Source organism: Hemitrygon akajei, chromosome 7, assembly GCF_048418815.1.
Source record: "Hemitrygon akajei chromosome 7, sHemAka1.3, whole genome shotgun sequence".
Taxonomy (NCBI): domain Eukaryota; kingdom Metazoa; phylum Chordata; class Chondrichthyes; order Myliobatiformes; family Dasyatidae; genus Hemitrygon; species Hemitrygon akajei.
In genome coordinates this window covers 49,422,933-49,438,201 of record NC_133130.1, presented here as the reverse complement: position 1 = coordinate 49,438,201, position 15,269 = coordinate 49,422,933, and the positions used below count along the sequence as shown (strand labels likewise).

At 39.0% G+C, this 15,269-nt stretch overlaps 1 protein-coding gene across 7 annotated transcripts in view; it reads right to left on the bottom strand.

Moving 5' to 3' along the window:
* The window catches only part of gpatch2 (G patch domain containing 2), a 282,543-nt gene that overhangs the window by 208,370 nt on the left and 58,904 nt on the right, over positions 1 to 15,269 (bottom strand). For 6 of the 7 annotated variants that reach the window (XM_073050815.1, XM_073050812.1, XM_073050810.1 and 3 more), the window contains exon 6: positions 2,808 to 2,843. The exons of the other annotated variant lie outside the window; for it this stretch is intronic. In XM_073050815.1, coding sequence (XP_072906916.1) covers positions 2,808 to 2,843 — 36 coding nt within the window. The remainder of the gene's footprint in view (positions 1 to 2,807; positions 2,844 to 15,269) is intronic. 7 annotated transcript variants of the gene reach the window in all.

Genomic DNA, 15,269 nt, shown 5'->3' with positions numbered 1-15,269 from the left:
CGGGCCCAACAGGGCGACAGTGTCCTCAACGACTACCGTCCAGTGGCACTGAACTCAACAATAATGAGGTGTTCTGAGTGGCTGATATCGATCACATTAATTCTCACTTTCCTGTTACATTGGAGACTTTCCCATTAGCTTATCTCTCCAATCAGTCCACTGATGATGCTATAACCTCTGCACTCCACTCCATCTTGTGGAAAATAGTGCCCCATATGCTAAGATACTGTTTATTGATTTCAGCTTGGCACTTAATACGATCATCCCTCAGAAGCTGGTGGGCAAACTGTCTTCACTGGTCTCAACACCTCTCTGTAACTGGATCCTGCACTTCCTGACAGAAAATCAGTCAGTCCGTGTTGGCAGAAACATCAGCTGAGCACTGGTGCTCACCAGGGCTGTGTGCTGCTGACACATGACTGCACTGCTAGATCCAGTTCAAACTGAATCATCACGTTCGCTGATGACACAACAATGGTTGGCCTCATCAACAACGAGTTGCATTCAGAGAGGAGATAGAATGCACAAGTACAACAACTTGAGTCTTAATATGGACAAGACCAAAGAGATGATTGTGGACTTTCGTTAGTTTCAGGCTGACCACACCTCACTGCACATACACAGCTCCCCCATGGACCGAGTTAGGAGCACCAAGCTTCTCAGAGTGCACATAACAGGCAATCTCACCTGGTTCTTCAACACCACCTCTTTGGTTAAGAAAGCACAGTAGTGTCTCCACTTCCTGAGGAGATGGAGGTGAGTGAGGCCCCCTTCCCCATTCCAACCAATTTTTATATGAGCATTATTGAGGGTGCCTTAACCAGTTGCATCATCATCTGGTATGGGAATTGCAAGGCATCTGACTGCAAGTCTGTACAAAGGATCACTGGGGTTTCTCTTCCATTCATCAGAGATATTTATCAGAAACACGACGTACGCATGGCCATTAGCATTATCAATAATCCCTTCCACCTGTCCAACAATCTCTAAAAATGTCTACTCTCAGGCAAGAGGTACCATCGCATTAAGACAAGAACTATAGGAAACAGCTTCTTTCCTCAGGTGGTAAGACTATTGAACTCCCTGCTGCCACACAGGTCTCATCATGCATGAAGGGTCAATAGTTATACTGTTTACTTTTTAAACTTGTGTCATAAATGCACCTTGTTATTTGTTAATTTACTGGTGGTAATATTACTTTATGTGTTATGTGTTTGAGTAATATGTACTGCACTTTGGTCTGGAGAAACATTGTTTCGATTGGCAGTACACATGTGTGTGGTTGAATGGCAATAAACTGAACTTGAACTTGATTACTTCTTGTGGCTACTTTAATGAATATAGATTCTTTTGAATATCCCATTAAGATTTTTGTTCTCTCACTTACTTTTTATTCACAGGCCCTCCTGGCCCTGCTAGCTGCACCGTCCAGCAACCCATATATTTAACACCAGCCTAATCACAGAACAATTTACAATGACCAAGTAACCTACTAACAGGTACATCTTCTGACAGTAGGAGGAAAACGGACCACCCAGAGGAAACCCACGCAGTCATGGGGGAACGTACAAACTCCTGAGGCGTAGCACTAGAATTGAACTCCAAACTCTGGTTGAGAAAGGGGATATTAACCAGGTTTTCTGCTAACTAGAGGAAAAGTTACTTTTAAAAGAAATTCATTCTCACATTATAACACTGCCACCTGTGAAAAAAATGCACCTATGTCTTGTTGGAGTCTTCAATCAGAACACTGAGTCATGAAACTCCTCACAACTCAGAGAAACACTTGGGTTGAGCTTCAACCAAGAACAAGAAAGTCTAACTTAGAAACATTTATTAAAACTTCATAAATCATATCCTTCTTAGGAATAAAACAAAGATGAATGGGAAGATTGGATTTGTAATTTTATGTTAGTCTCTGGCTCAACTGCCTACTCAAGAGGCAGGTATTGTTTTAGCTGCATAGGGGTGAATTAGTAGATAGGTACTTTAACTTGATGTATCTGAAGTTTGAATGGAATAGATATAAATAAAACAAAATCTAACAAATGCATAAATCAAACATTATGATATGGCAAAAAAACTTTTATAACTAAGAGCAAGACTGCTTTCAGATAATTATCTTTTCAAGGCAAAAAAATGTAAATCTTTTCTTAACTTACATTGAACAATGTTTGCCTTATTAAAAATAGAATGAATTATGATTGCACTTTGGGTAATAGTTAAAGCAGTATTTTCAAGTGCAAAATCAATTAAAGGTTTAGACTGAAAATTTACTTTTGCCTCCAATTCTGTGCTGTGGCAAATTTAAAAGTGTATGTATGAATAAATGACTAAATAGGATACCTACAGATCCAACTTTATCAACAATGTAAGCAAATTAGTGCAGTGGTTTAGAATACAAGCAGTGACTCTAAGAGAGAAATGTTGAGCAATACTCGATAAAAGAGAAAAATATCTCTACCACGGATGCTGATATGTTAAAGGAAGAAAGTTCACTCTCAACTAAAGCATATTTCTTAGCAAAGTTATCTAGCCTTCAGTCTAATAGTGTTACTTGAGTAAGTAATTAAGGAAAAAAAATACAAGGCCATCTGGACCTAAGCAATGGACTGTGGTACATGTTGCTGCCAACAGGAATAATCCAGTAAAACATTGTATGGATTCCCATTCCTGTCCAATTTCCATACCTGTAAATAAATGGGGAGCTCACACATAACATTGAACCAAACCAAGCAGAGCATTGCAATGTCTCTGTGTGACATGAAACAAATACATCCACAGTTTAACAAATAGACTGGCTTTACCTGGCAAGGGAAAGATCTTTCTCTCTCTGGTACATGCTGCAAGTGCAAACATAAGCATTAGGAAACATTAGAAGGGAGAAAATGCACCAGAAAAAAATACAACTATAAAATATCTATAGAATTCAAAACCATTTCCATAAATTGAGAGTTCTTGGCTACAACTAACACCTACAACAGTATATGCCATCATACTTGCACTTGCTGATAAGCTCTCTTTTACAGAGGCAAATCAAGGGAAGGGATGTTGAACATAAAGAAAGTGATCGAGCTTTTAGGCATGCATTCCATTCTGGTGCTGGAACACCACTGTAATGGCATCAGTACCTGTAAATTTATAATTGCTTCTTTGTGACTAAGTACAGCTCTAATGCCATATCTAAGTTTGATTACACCACCACTTGTGGTAGGCCAAATCAGCATACAGAAAGGAGATTGAAAATCTGGCTGAGTGATGCCACAACAACCTCTTACTCAATGTCAGCAAAACCAAGGAGCTGATGATTGAATTCAGGAACAGAAAGCTGGAGGTCCATGAACCAGCCCTCATCAAATCAGAGGTAGAGAGGGTCAGCAACTTTAAATGCCTCAGTATTATAACTTCAGAAAACCTAACCTTAGCCCAGCACATTGGTACAATTATGAAGAAAGCACGGCAGAGAGTCTGCTTCCTTAGGAGCTTGTTAAGATTCAGCATGGCATCTATAACTTTGACTAACTTCTTGGGATGTGTGGTAGAGAGTATATTGACAGGCTGCATCAGAGCCTGGGATAGAAACAACAATGTGATACTGAAAATTCTCAAAAAAGTAGTGGATATGCCCAGTCCATCATGGGCAAAGCTTTCCCCACCATTAAGCACACCTACACAGAGCACTGTCACAGGAAAGCAGCATCCATCATCAGGGACCCCCATCACCCAGGCCATGCATTCTTCTCATTGCTGCCATCAGGAAGGTGGTACAGGAGCCTCAGGACCCACATCACCCGGTTCAGGAAGTTATTACCCCTCACCAATTGGGCTCCTGAACTAGAGGGAATAACTTCTCTAGCCCCTTTACTGAACTGTTCTCACAACCTACAGACCTACTTTCAAGGACTTTTCAGCTCATGTTCTTTATAGTAATTGCTTATTTATTTATTATTATTATTATTTTGATTTATTTTCTTTCTTTTTATCACGGACTAGGAGGGCCGGAATGGCCTGTTTCCGTGCTGTGATTGTTATATGGTTGTTATATTTGCAGTTTGTCGTCTTTTGTTCACTAGTTGTCCAAGCTGCTGGTGCGGAGTTTCATTGATCCTATTATAGTTATTGGATTTATTGAGTATATCCATAAGAAAATGAATCTCAGGATTGTATACATGACATATATATATACTTTAAACAATAAATATGCTTTGAACTTTATTGCTGTTTGGTCTAAATCTGGGACATTCTAGATAACAATGCTGTGGATGTATCCCATCACCAAAAGGACTGCAGCAGTTTAAGAACATAGCTCATCAATATCTACTTGAAGAGCAATTAGGGATCAATAAAAAATGCTGATCTTCCCAGCAATAACTATATCCCATGAATAACAATAAACATTATCTGGGTCATTGTCTGTCCCTGTTAAGTATCCAATATTCACTGTCACATTTGGTGTCTTACACTACAGTGTCATATACTGAATTACTGACTGTCACTAGGTTAGAGTAGATAAGACAAACATCTTAAAATCAAACTCATAGTTGCCAGAACTTTGTCAGAAACAAATTAGAACTTAGGAAATTTTTTGTGAGATATATGGTACATTTGCTGCAAGTGTACCAGTGACATCTAGTGACAAAGTAGATTCTGCATTTCAACTGTCACTGTTAGCAGTTGCAGTAGGTTTCATCAAGCACAGACCGAGCAGAACTCAACTTTTTCCTTAAGCAACACAGATGAATTGAGGAAAGCTCCACTGAATTATATCAACTTCAACTCAGTTTTTCACATGTTCCATTGTTGACAGCCCTACAAATCAAAGATAATTGTAGAGATGATCAAACAGATATGGACTAAAGATCTGGTAAAACAATTTTCTAAAACAGGTTATTGAAGGCCATCATACCTGAAATCAATGGAATGATCGACTACATTTTCTCAAAGATTAAAAAGAATCTTTATTTCAAATCAGATTATACTTGCATTGCTTCAGATCCCAAAGGGTAAGTATGAACACTACTATTTGAATACAATAGCTAGTCTTTAAAAGTAATTATGTAACTACTGAAGTACTTAAGTAGCTATTGTTGGTTTTGCCATTGACAAAATTAGCAATAATGCATTTAGTAAAAATGGTGATTAAGATTAAAATCTTTTCAAAATGTTCACCAAGAATAAGACACTTCTCCACCACTAATACCACCTGACCCACTATCACCTATTTTGCAAAATTATGTTTCATTCAACACTTTGAATTTAACTTAAAACTTTATCTATAACTTGAATTACAATAAATTTTACTCTTGCCATGAAATGGAGAAATCCACAGAAAAAATGACTTTTTCCAGAAACAGGAAAAAGCCAAATATCACTCTGTGTATTTAAACCACACACTGATGAAGTCAAGCCACACTGGCAGATCCTTATTAGTTATTGGAAAAATTGTTGGAGTTAATATTGACACAGCAATGTGTAAATCAATATATCTAGAAGGAGCAATACATTTTAATTTAAGAAATGTTCAAACTGTAGCAGCAAATCCATGCACTTAGCACATATGCACCATCAAAAGGTTTGTTCGCAAAGACATTAATTCTGCGTAGATCAGAGGATGGTAGACAGGGCCTATTCTGAAATGTAAGGCATGCAGCATTTGCTCAGATTCTCATTTTACAAAGAAAGCGTCATAAATCCCAAGCGAAGCTTATAATAATCTATTTTCAGTTATTTTATGAAGCATTTTCACCCTTGATGCAAAGCTCTTGCATTTCAGTACCATCAAGACAATAGTTCATCTTCCTATTGAAGTAAATAATGCAGTTAAGATTTTATTTAAAAATGCATTCATAATCATAGAACCATATAAGCATCTAAAATGCAGAACGATGCCATTAGTCCTACTGTGTCTAGGTCAATCAAAAAATTTTAAAAAAACACCGAATTTCATCACACTTTCCAGTAGGTCACAGCTCTTCAAGTATGCATCCAAGTACATTTTGTTTTAAATATAATGAATTTTCCACCATTCCCTTTCAGCTCACGAGTTTTAGTTCCCTATCACCCAATGCTGTAAATCTGTGCCCAATGGTTTTTGACCCTAATGCCAAGGGAGGTAAGATTTCACTCTAATCTTTAAGTACCCTAATTAAGACTTTGATCATCAGCCTCCTTGTTCTTTAGAAATTAACACCTTATAGATTTTTTCCCCCACTTGGAGGCTCCAGCAGTCTGAAATGCACTTCCTGTTCAGGTGGTAGAGGCAATTATCCACACATTTAAAAAATGTCTGGGAAAGCACTTGAATTGTCAAGATGTAGAAGGCTATATAACAAATACTGGAGAATAAGACGGCCATTTGATGGGCAGCATGGATGTGGTGGGCTGAACCGCTTCATGACTCACTGACATAATGTTTTCCATTATAGGCAACATCCTGAGATGTTCTGTGCACCCCTTCCAATGTAATAACATCTTTCTTTTAATGTGGCAACCAGTGTAGTTTAACTTTTTTGGTGTATAATGCTGTATAATCTCCTTTTTTTATATTCTATGCCACAGTTAATAAAAAATGCATTTTAATCTAGGTCAATATACTTTATCAATCAATCTTGCTATCTTTAAAAATCTGAATGTATGCTCCAAGTTCCCTTTGTTCCTCTCTTATATATGGTTTATTCCCTTAGCTTGTTTTGCCACCACAAATACAAATTTTCAATCATAATTCTCAGGACTGATTTTTAAATGGTAGTTGTTTTATCCAACTGAGGAAACCGTCCAGATTGTTTTACAGGGTTAAGCTTTCATTCTGTCTTGCAATCCACCTGGTTAACACTCTATCAGCCATTAACACTTTTATACTGTTCCCTATGTCTAAATAATTAATATATACTGTAGAAGGCAAGGAGCCAAGAACTAAGCATATTGGGTCTCTAAAAACATTAAGGTGGTTGTCTTCAGGGCTGAGAGAAGGGAAGGCAGAAGATGCTGCAGCATTGGCAGAGAGCTTTGTATCCTCTTGCCACAGGTGAGCTCCCAGAACACTGCAGAATAGCCAATATCATTCTTTGGTTTAAGAAGGACAATTGAAATAATCCAACAAATGATTGGCTAATGAACATTGCACCAGTTCTAGGAAAATTATTGGGAAAAATTCATAGGATTTGAATTTACCCACCTTTGGAAAAATGGATTTACTACAGATGTCAGCCTAGCTTTGTGCTGGAAAGGTCACATCTCAAAAACTTGATTAGTCTTTTTGAGTAGTAGGTGATTAGTATGTATGCAGATGGCACACAAATTTGTGGAAATGCAGATTGTAAGGAAGGTTGTTGAAGAAAACAAGATCTAGATTAGTTGGAAACCCGGATGGAGAAACAGCAGAGAGATTTTAATCTCGACAAATGTGAGGTGTTGCATTTTGGAAGGTTAAATAAAAGAGAAAAACATAGGGATAATGGTAGGAATTATAGGAGCATTGACGTACAGAGTGAGTGCAAGTGGACAGGATGGTAAAGGAGACATATGGCATGCTTAGTATCACTAGTTATGGCACTGACCATAAAACTGAGTATGTCATGTTGCAGTTATACGTCAAGTCACAGTTGGACTATCGTATTATGCGCAGTTCTGGTCTTCTCATTATGGGAAGAACGCGGAAACATTGGAGAAGGTACAGCAAAGATTAACCAGGAAGTTGCCTGGATTAGAGAGTACTAGCTGTAAGAAGAAGTCAGTTGAACTTGGTATTTTCTCAGAGCATTGGAGGCTGAGGCCACCTAACATAAGTATATGAAATTATGAACGGCATAGACAGGGTAGATAGGCAGAGTTTCTGTCTCCCATGGTGGATATATAAAATGCTAGAGATGAATTTTAAAAATCAGTACAGAGTAGTTAGTAATTGGAACATGTTTCAAACAAAAGTAGTATAAGCAGATATGATAGCAACGTTTAAGAAGTATTTAGATTTTGTTCAGTTCTGGTTGTTTCATTAAATAGATAGATACTTTATTGATCGCAAAGGAAATTACAGTGTCACAGTAGCACTACAAGTGCACGGATATACAAATATTAGAAGAGATGTAAAAAGAATTTTTAAAAATTTACCTCAAACAGCTTAACATGGGGGGAGGGGATCATCACTTCCCTGGCTATAGGTTGACTCATTAGAGAGCCAAATGGCCGAGGGTGAGAATGACCTCATATAGCTCTTTGGAGCAGTGCATTTGTCTTAATCTATTATTGTAAGTGCTCCTCTGTTCAGACATGGTGCCATGCAGAGGGTGAGAAACATTTTCCAGAATTGCCAGGGTTTTCCGTAGGGTTCTTTGTTCTACCATAACCTCCAGTGTGTCCAGTTTGACTCCTATAACAGAGCCAACCTTTCTAATCAATTAATTGAGCCTGCTGGCATCACCCATGTTGATGCCATTGCTTCAGCACACCACCACATAGATGATTGTACTGGCAACAACAAACTGGTAGAACATGTGAAGGAGAGGCCTGCATACTCCAAAGGACCTCAGTCTCCTCAGGAAGTAGAGGCCACACTGGCCTTTCTTGCACACAGCCTCTGTGTTAGTGCTCCACTCAAGTCTGTCATCCAGGTGCTCCCCCAGGTACTTGTAGGTCATCGATATCCTCAGTATCAATAGTGACAGGGACCGGTGCAGGCTTAGTCTTTCCAAAATCTATCACTATCTCCTTTATCTTACTGATGTTGAACTGCAGATGATTTAGCTTGCACCATTTGACAAAGTTTTCCACCAGGGCTCTGTATTCATCCTTCCCGTTATACACCCAACTATTGCCGAGTCATCAGAGAATTTCTGCAGATGGCATGATTCAGTGTTATGTCTAAAGTCCATGGTATACAGGGTAAACAAGAAGGGAGCCAATATCGTCCCCTGTGGGGCACCAATGCTGCTTATACCCATGTTTGACACACTGCTCTGAACTACACATACTGTGATCTGCCATTCAGGTTGTCCTTTATCCAGGATACAACAGAAGTGCCAACATTCACTGAATGGAGCTTTTCCCTCAGCAATGAGACCTGCATGGTGTTCGTAAGCTTTAGCAAGGGCACAGAAGAGATTTACCAAGAAGCTGCCCATTTAAAGAACATGTCTTATGTGGGATAACTGAGCAAGCTGGGCTGTTTTTCATTGGAGTGAAAGTATATAAGATTATAAGAATGAACAGCCAGCATAATTTTCAAAGGACAGCAATGACTAATACTAGAGGGTGTCTTATAAATGAGTGGTAAATGCCTGGAATGTACTGCCAGTGGGACTGGTTGAGGCTGATGCATTAGAGAAATTTAAGAGACTCATAGATAGACACATGGATGAAAAATTGGTTTTTAGGAGGGAGGGCTTAGATTGATCATGGAATAGGTTTATATAAACTGGGACAACATTGTGGCCAAAGTACCTTTACTGTGCTGTACTTTACTATGTTCCATGTAAATAAGTGAACTGGCTAAGTACAGAGGGATATGAATCTCATATATACAGATGGGATTACTTTAGATTGATATCCTGGTCAGTGCATACATCATGGGCCAAAATTCCTGTTCCTGTGCTGTACTGTTCTATATTCTACTAGTGACAGCCTTCTGATTGCAAAAAAAAACCTTTGTCAGCCTCCATATTCTGCCACTGGGTTGCTTGGCATCCAATTGACTACTACCCTCTGGTCTTTTGTTCTATATTTGACCAGCCTGCTAATATAGAATCCTGTCATATCCATGAAATTCATGCAGATGATATCAGGAACTGCATTGTCATAGACTCTGATTTACCTTTTAAAAAAACTGAAAGCATTACAGACTGTCCTTAAAAAAATCCATACTGACTAGCCTGAGCAATCTAGCTTTCCAATATTGTCACCAATTTGGCCACCACTGAACTGGCCTCTAATGACTGAATTCAATCCTTCCTTCTTTTCTTAAACAATAATATGATATTATTGTCTCTCCTCCATATATTAGATATTGTCAGTCCTTCAATCATCAGCCTCCAGCCCTTCAGCCAGGTAACATTGGAAAAAAAATGTTCAAAACCCTTGCAATTTTCTCCCATGCTCTAACTGTTTGGGATATATTTTATCTGGGCCTGTTAGCTATTTTACAAAATCCCTTGATATGTTTGGCATTCACTGTGTTCTCCTCAACCATTCACTTGTACAGAAGTGCATTGTTTCACCAATATAAGAAAAATGAAAACCAAATGAATTAAAAACAGTAAATGTGTAAACAACTTTACACTTTGCTCTGGAACATACATAATGTGAAGAAATTTAGGGGAACATTGACAACACTAGGAACTAAAATGATTTTTATTTATTAAGATAAATTCAATGCACATTTTGGCATTGCTCCTATTAGCTATGCATTATTAGACTATAACCAATTCAATCTACACATTGGATCAGTAAGCTATCAAGCTGAAAAATTCTCCACTCTGATATTAAGTGCCAAAAATTTAAATACACATATGGGTGTTTCCTATCAGTTATTATTCTGAATTGATTTTGATACACAAGAGGACATTTTTGGTTCACAAAAAGTATCATACACTTGAAGTTATCCTAGAACATGAAACACAGAACAGCACAGTACAAACCCTTCTGCCCACAATGTTGTGCCAACTTTTTAACCTACTCCTTCTCTCCCGCACAGCCCTCCATTTTTCTTTCATCCATGTGTCTATCAAAGAGTTTCTAAAATGCCTCTACTACGACCCCTGCCAGCACATTCCATGCACCAACCACTTTCTCTGTATAAAATATCTACCTCTGACATCCTCCTCTGTACCTTACTCCAAACATCTCAAAAGTTATGCCCTTCATCTAGCCTTTTCCGCCCTGGTTGAAAGTCTCTGGCTGCTAACTCTATCTATGCCTCTTATCAACTTATACACCTCTATCAGGACATCTCTCTTCCTTCTATGTTCCAAAGAGAAAGGCCCTACTCAATCCTCATGAGACAATCCAGGCAGCATCTTGTTAAATTGCTTCTGCATCCTCTTTAAGCTTCCACATCCTTCCTATACTGAGGTGAGCAGAACTGAACACAATATTCCAAAATGCTGAGGAAGAGGAACTCAGCAGGCCAGGCAGCACCTATGGAAAAGAATAAACAGTCATCATTTCGGGCCGAGACCTTTCATCAGGACCCTGCACCTCGGCACATTTTCCCTTACCTGTGAGAATATTCTGGGAGATCCCTCTTCTTCTGGCAGACAGAGAATAGATGATTAGTGAAGCAGTCTCCCAATTACGTGGGTCTCACTGATATACAGGAGGCCACACAAGAGGCACCGGACACAGTATATGACCCCAACAGACTCACGGGTGAAATGTTGCCTCACCTAGAAGGAAAGGTTGGGGCCCTGAATGGTAGTGAGGGAAGAGGTATAGGGGCAGGTGTAGCACTTGTTCCACTTGCAAAGTTAAGTGCCAAGAGGGAGATAAGTGGGCAGGGATGAATGGACAAGGGAGTCGCATAGGGAGTGATCTCTGTGGAAAGCAGAAAGTGGAAAGGAGGGAAAGATGTGCTTGGTGATGAGATCCCGTTGGAGATGGCGAAGCTCTGGAGAATTATGAGTTGGATGGGGAGGCTAGTGGGGTGGTAAGTGTGGACAAGAGGAACCCTATTGCTGGTAGTGTGGCAGGAGAAATTTTCTCTTGTTTGCCACTATTTGGATATCTACTTTCACCACTATTCTTGGACGCCATTCAAGACACCAACCACTCTGCCAAAAAAAAGCCTCATACATCTTGTTTAAACTCCAGCCCCTTCATCTTTAGCACATGCCCCCCCAGTAAAAGACAATTATGCCTCTCATGATTTTATAAACCTCTAGCAGGTCTCTTCTCAGCCTCCTTATATCCAGATAAAACAACTCAATCTTCTCCTCATAGGTCATATCCTCTAATTCATGTATCAGCTTAAAGAAACATAGAAAACCTACAGCACAATGCAGGCCCTTCGGCCCACAAAGTTGTGCTAAACATGTCCCTACCATAGAAATTACTAGGCTTACTCATAGCCCTCTATTTTTCTAAGCTTCATGTACCTATCCAAAAGTATCTTAAAAGTCCCTATCGTATCCACCTCGACCACCATTGCCAGCAGCCCATTCCACACACTCACCACTCTCTGAGTAAAAAATTTACCCCTGACATCTCCTCTGTACCTACTCCCCAGCACCTTAAACCTGTGTCCTCTTGTGGCAACCATTTCAGCCCTGGGAAAAAGCCTCTGACTATCCACACGATCAATGCCTCTCATCATCTTATACACCTCTATCAGATCGCCTCTCATCCTCCATAGCTCCAAGGAGAAAAGCCCGAGTTCACTCAACCTATTCTCATAAGGCATGCTCTCCAATCCAGGCAACATCCTTGTAAGTCTCCTCTGCACCCTTTCTATGGCTTCCACATCCTTCGTGTAGTGAGGCAACCAGAACTGAGCACAGTTCTCCAAGTGGAATCTGACCAGGGTTCTATATAGCTGCAACAATACCTCTCGACTCCTAAATTCAATTCCACAATTGATGAAAGCCAATACACCGTACGCCTTCTTAACCACAGAGTCAACCTGCGCAGCTGCTTTGAGCGTCCTATGGACTCAGACCCCAAGATCCCTCTGATCCTCCACACTGCCAAGAGTCTTACCATTAATACTATATCCTGCCATCATATTTGCCCTACCAAAATGAACCACTTCACACTTATCTGGGTTGAACTCCATCTGCCACTTCTCAGCCCAATTTTGCATCCTATCAATGTCTCACTGTAACCTCTGACAGCCCTCCACACTATCCACAACACTTCCAACCTCTGTGTCATCAGCAAACTTACTAACCTATCCCTCCACTTGCTCACCCAGGTCATTTATAAAAATCACAAAGAGTAAGGGTCCCAGAACAGATCCCTGTGGCACACCACTGGTCACCAACCTCCATGCAAAATATGACCCATCTACAACCACTCTTTGCCTTCTGTGGGCAAGCTTCTCTACTATTTCTAAACCTCTGCATCCTTCTGTTAATACACACAATAGTTCATGCGTGGCCTAACCAAATTTTATTTACCTGCAACATTACTTCCTGAGATTTATACTCAGTGTCCTGATAAAGAAGGCAATCATTTTATGCACCTATTTACCACCCTATATACTTATATGGGCACTTACACAGAGCTAAGAACTTGGAACTCAAGAGCACTCTGTGCGCTAATGCTAATAAGTATCCTGCCATTAACTGCATACATATTTTTACATAACTTCTAAATTAGTTCAATTATGGATTTTATATTTAAAATACAGTACGCAACAGTACTTCAAAATATCAATGCAATTGTAAGGAGAATGAGTAAACTGTTCTCTGCAAGAAGGCCATTTTTATTAAAGCTGAACTTGCAGAGGCTTAGAACTTCAACCAAATTCAGAAGAAATGTGTTGTGTATGTTTGTCATAATGAGAATTTTGCAATAATGAGATTCCAATGGACTCACCACCTGTCAAAGCAAAAGCCTTTGGTGTTAATTCCACATAAAAAGATCTCTGTAAAAATGATTATCCAGATGGACTGGGAGACTATTTTAACTCTTTGATTGTCAAAGGTTGCTTTCATTAAACAGTAATCATATGAATCAAATTCTTGGTTTAAGGGCTGGGGTTAATAGTTCTGAACTAAGATTTAACAACAGAATAGTGCTTAATTTCTTTTATTTTAATTTTTCTTTAAATTGAAAATGTTATATTCAAAATAGACCATTACCCAAACATTATTTCAGATGGAATGAAAATAACTAAGTCATTCTAATTGATCTGTTAAAATTAGAAGAAACAACATACTATGGTATTTCTGCTGTATAAGTAGATACTGGATTGGTGACTGAACTGTCGTGTCCACGTGTTTTCATTCAGCAATAAATCACTTTTTAAAATCAAAGTGTTTAAGTGAAGAGAAAAATGATCTGAAAGATCTGACCTCAGCATGCAAACAGGAAGTGTATCTGTTAGGAGGTAATTTTAGCTGCATCATAATAAAATGAAACAATGTCTGCTGACCCTCAGATGCCATTCCCATGTGGTTACTTGAATTCTCGCCATGCTGCAGAGAGAGCCAGCACTGAAAGCTGATATGCCATGGCACTGTGACAGTTGAGTCTCATGAAAAAAAAGTTTCCACTACCTCAATCCACGCAAAGCAGCTGTCAAGTTAATTCTTGTACATTACAGCTCTGCTAAAGATTGTGAATGCTGCATTTTTCAAATTTAATGATATAGTCTTTTTTTATTTTGTCAACTGACTCAAACTTTAGTTAAAGCATATCTACTTTAAGTGTTTTGTCTAAATACAGTATGTCAAGTTCTTGCAGTTCTACAGAATTTGTGAACTAAGCAACAGCATTTCCTGCTTATTCACCGAATCAATCATTTACTGCAATCTACCATTGAGTTGCAACAAATACAGCTTTAATATTAACCTCATTTACCAAATAAAGGGAAACAAAAACAAATGCAAGACAAAGATCCTTACAACACTGTAAGCCATTTGACATATTACTCTTGTTGTCGGCATTTTGAAAGGACAATTTGATTGCCATTTCCACGTGGCTCTGCAACATTTCCTTCTTCCATTATTTATCCAGTTCCCTCTTGAGAGCCCCCATTGAATGTTTCCATTACCATGGGTAGTATTTAAAAATAGAAAAGGTTCTGAATCTCCAGAGGATGCTATATGTACACATATATTGGTATAGCTATAAACTGGAAGAATAGATAAATGTAGACATCAAACAATTAAACAAGCGTTGTTTTAAGGATGAATTTTAGCTCATAGAAATTAATTGATTCAAAGATTCAACGTACATTTATTATCAAAGTATGCTTACAGAATACAACTCTGCGATTTAGTCAAATAAGGTGCAACGGCCATGACAAGACAGATTGAGAAATCAGGAGTTATTTACAGTACAAGAGGTTACATAAGCTATCCTTGAACCTGGTGGTACATGTTCTCAACACGTTGTACCTTCTACCCCATAGAATGGGGCTGTTGAGGAGGAGACAAAATGACTGGGGTGAGAAGCATCTTTAATTACGTTGGTTGTTTCCTGAGAGATTGGGAAGTGTAGACAGACTCAGTGAAGGGTAGGCTTGTTTTTGTGAGTCTGGGCTGTGTTCACAACTTTCCACAACTTCTTGCAGTCTTGGGCAAAGCAGTTGCCATACCAAGCTGCAATGAATCCAG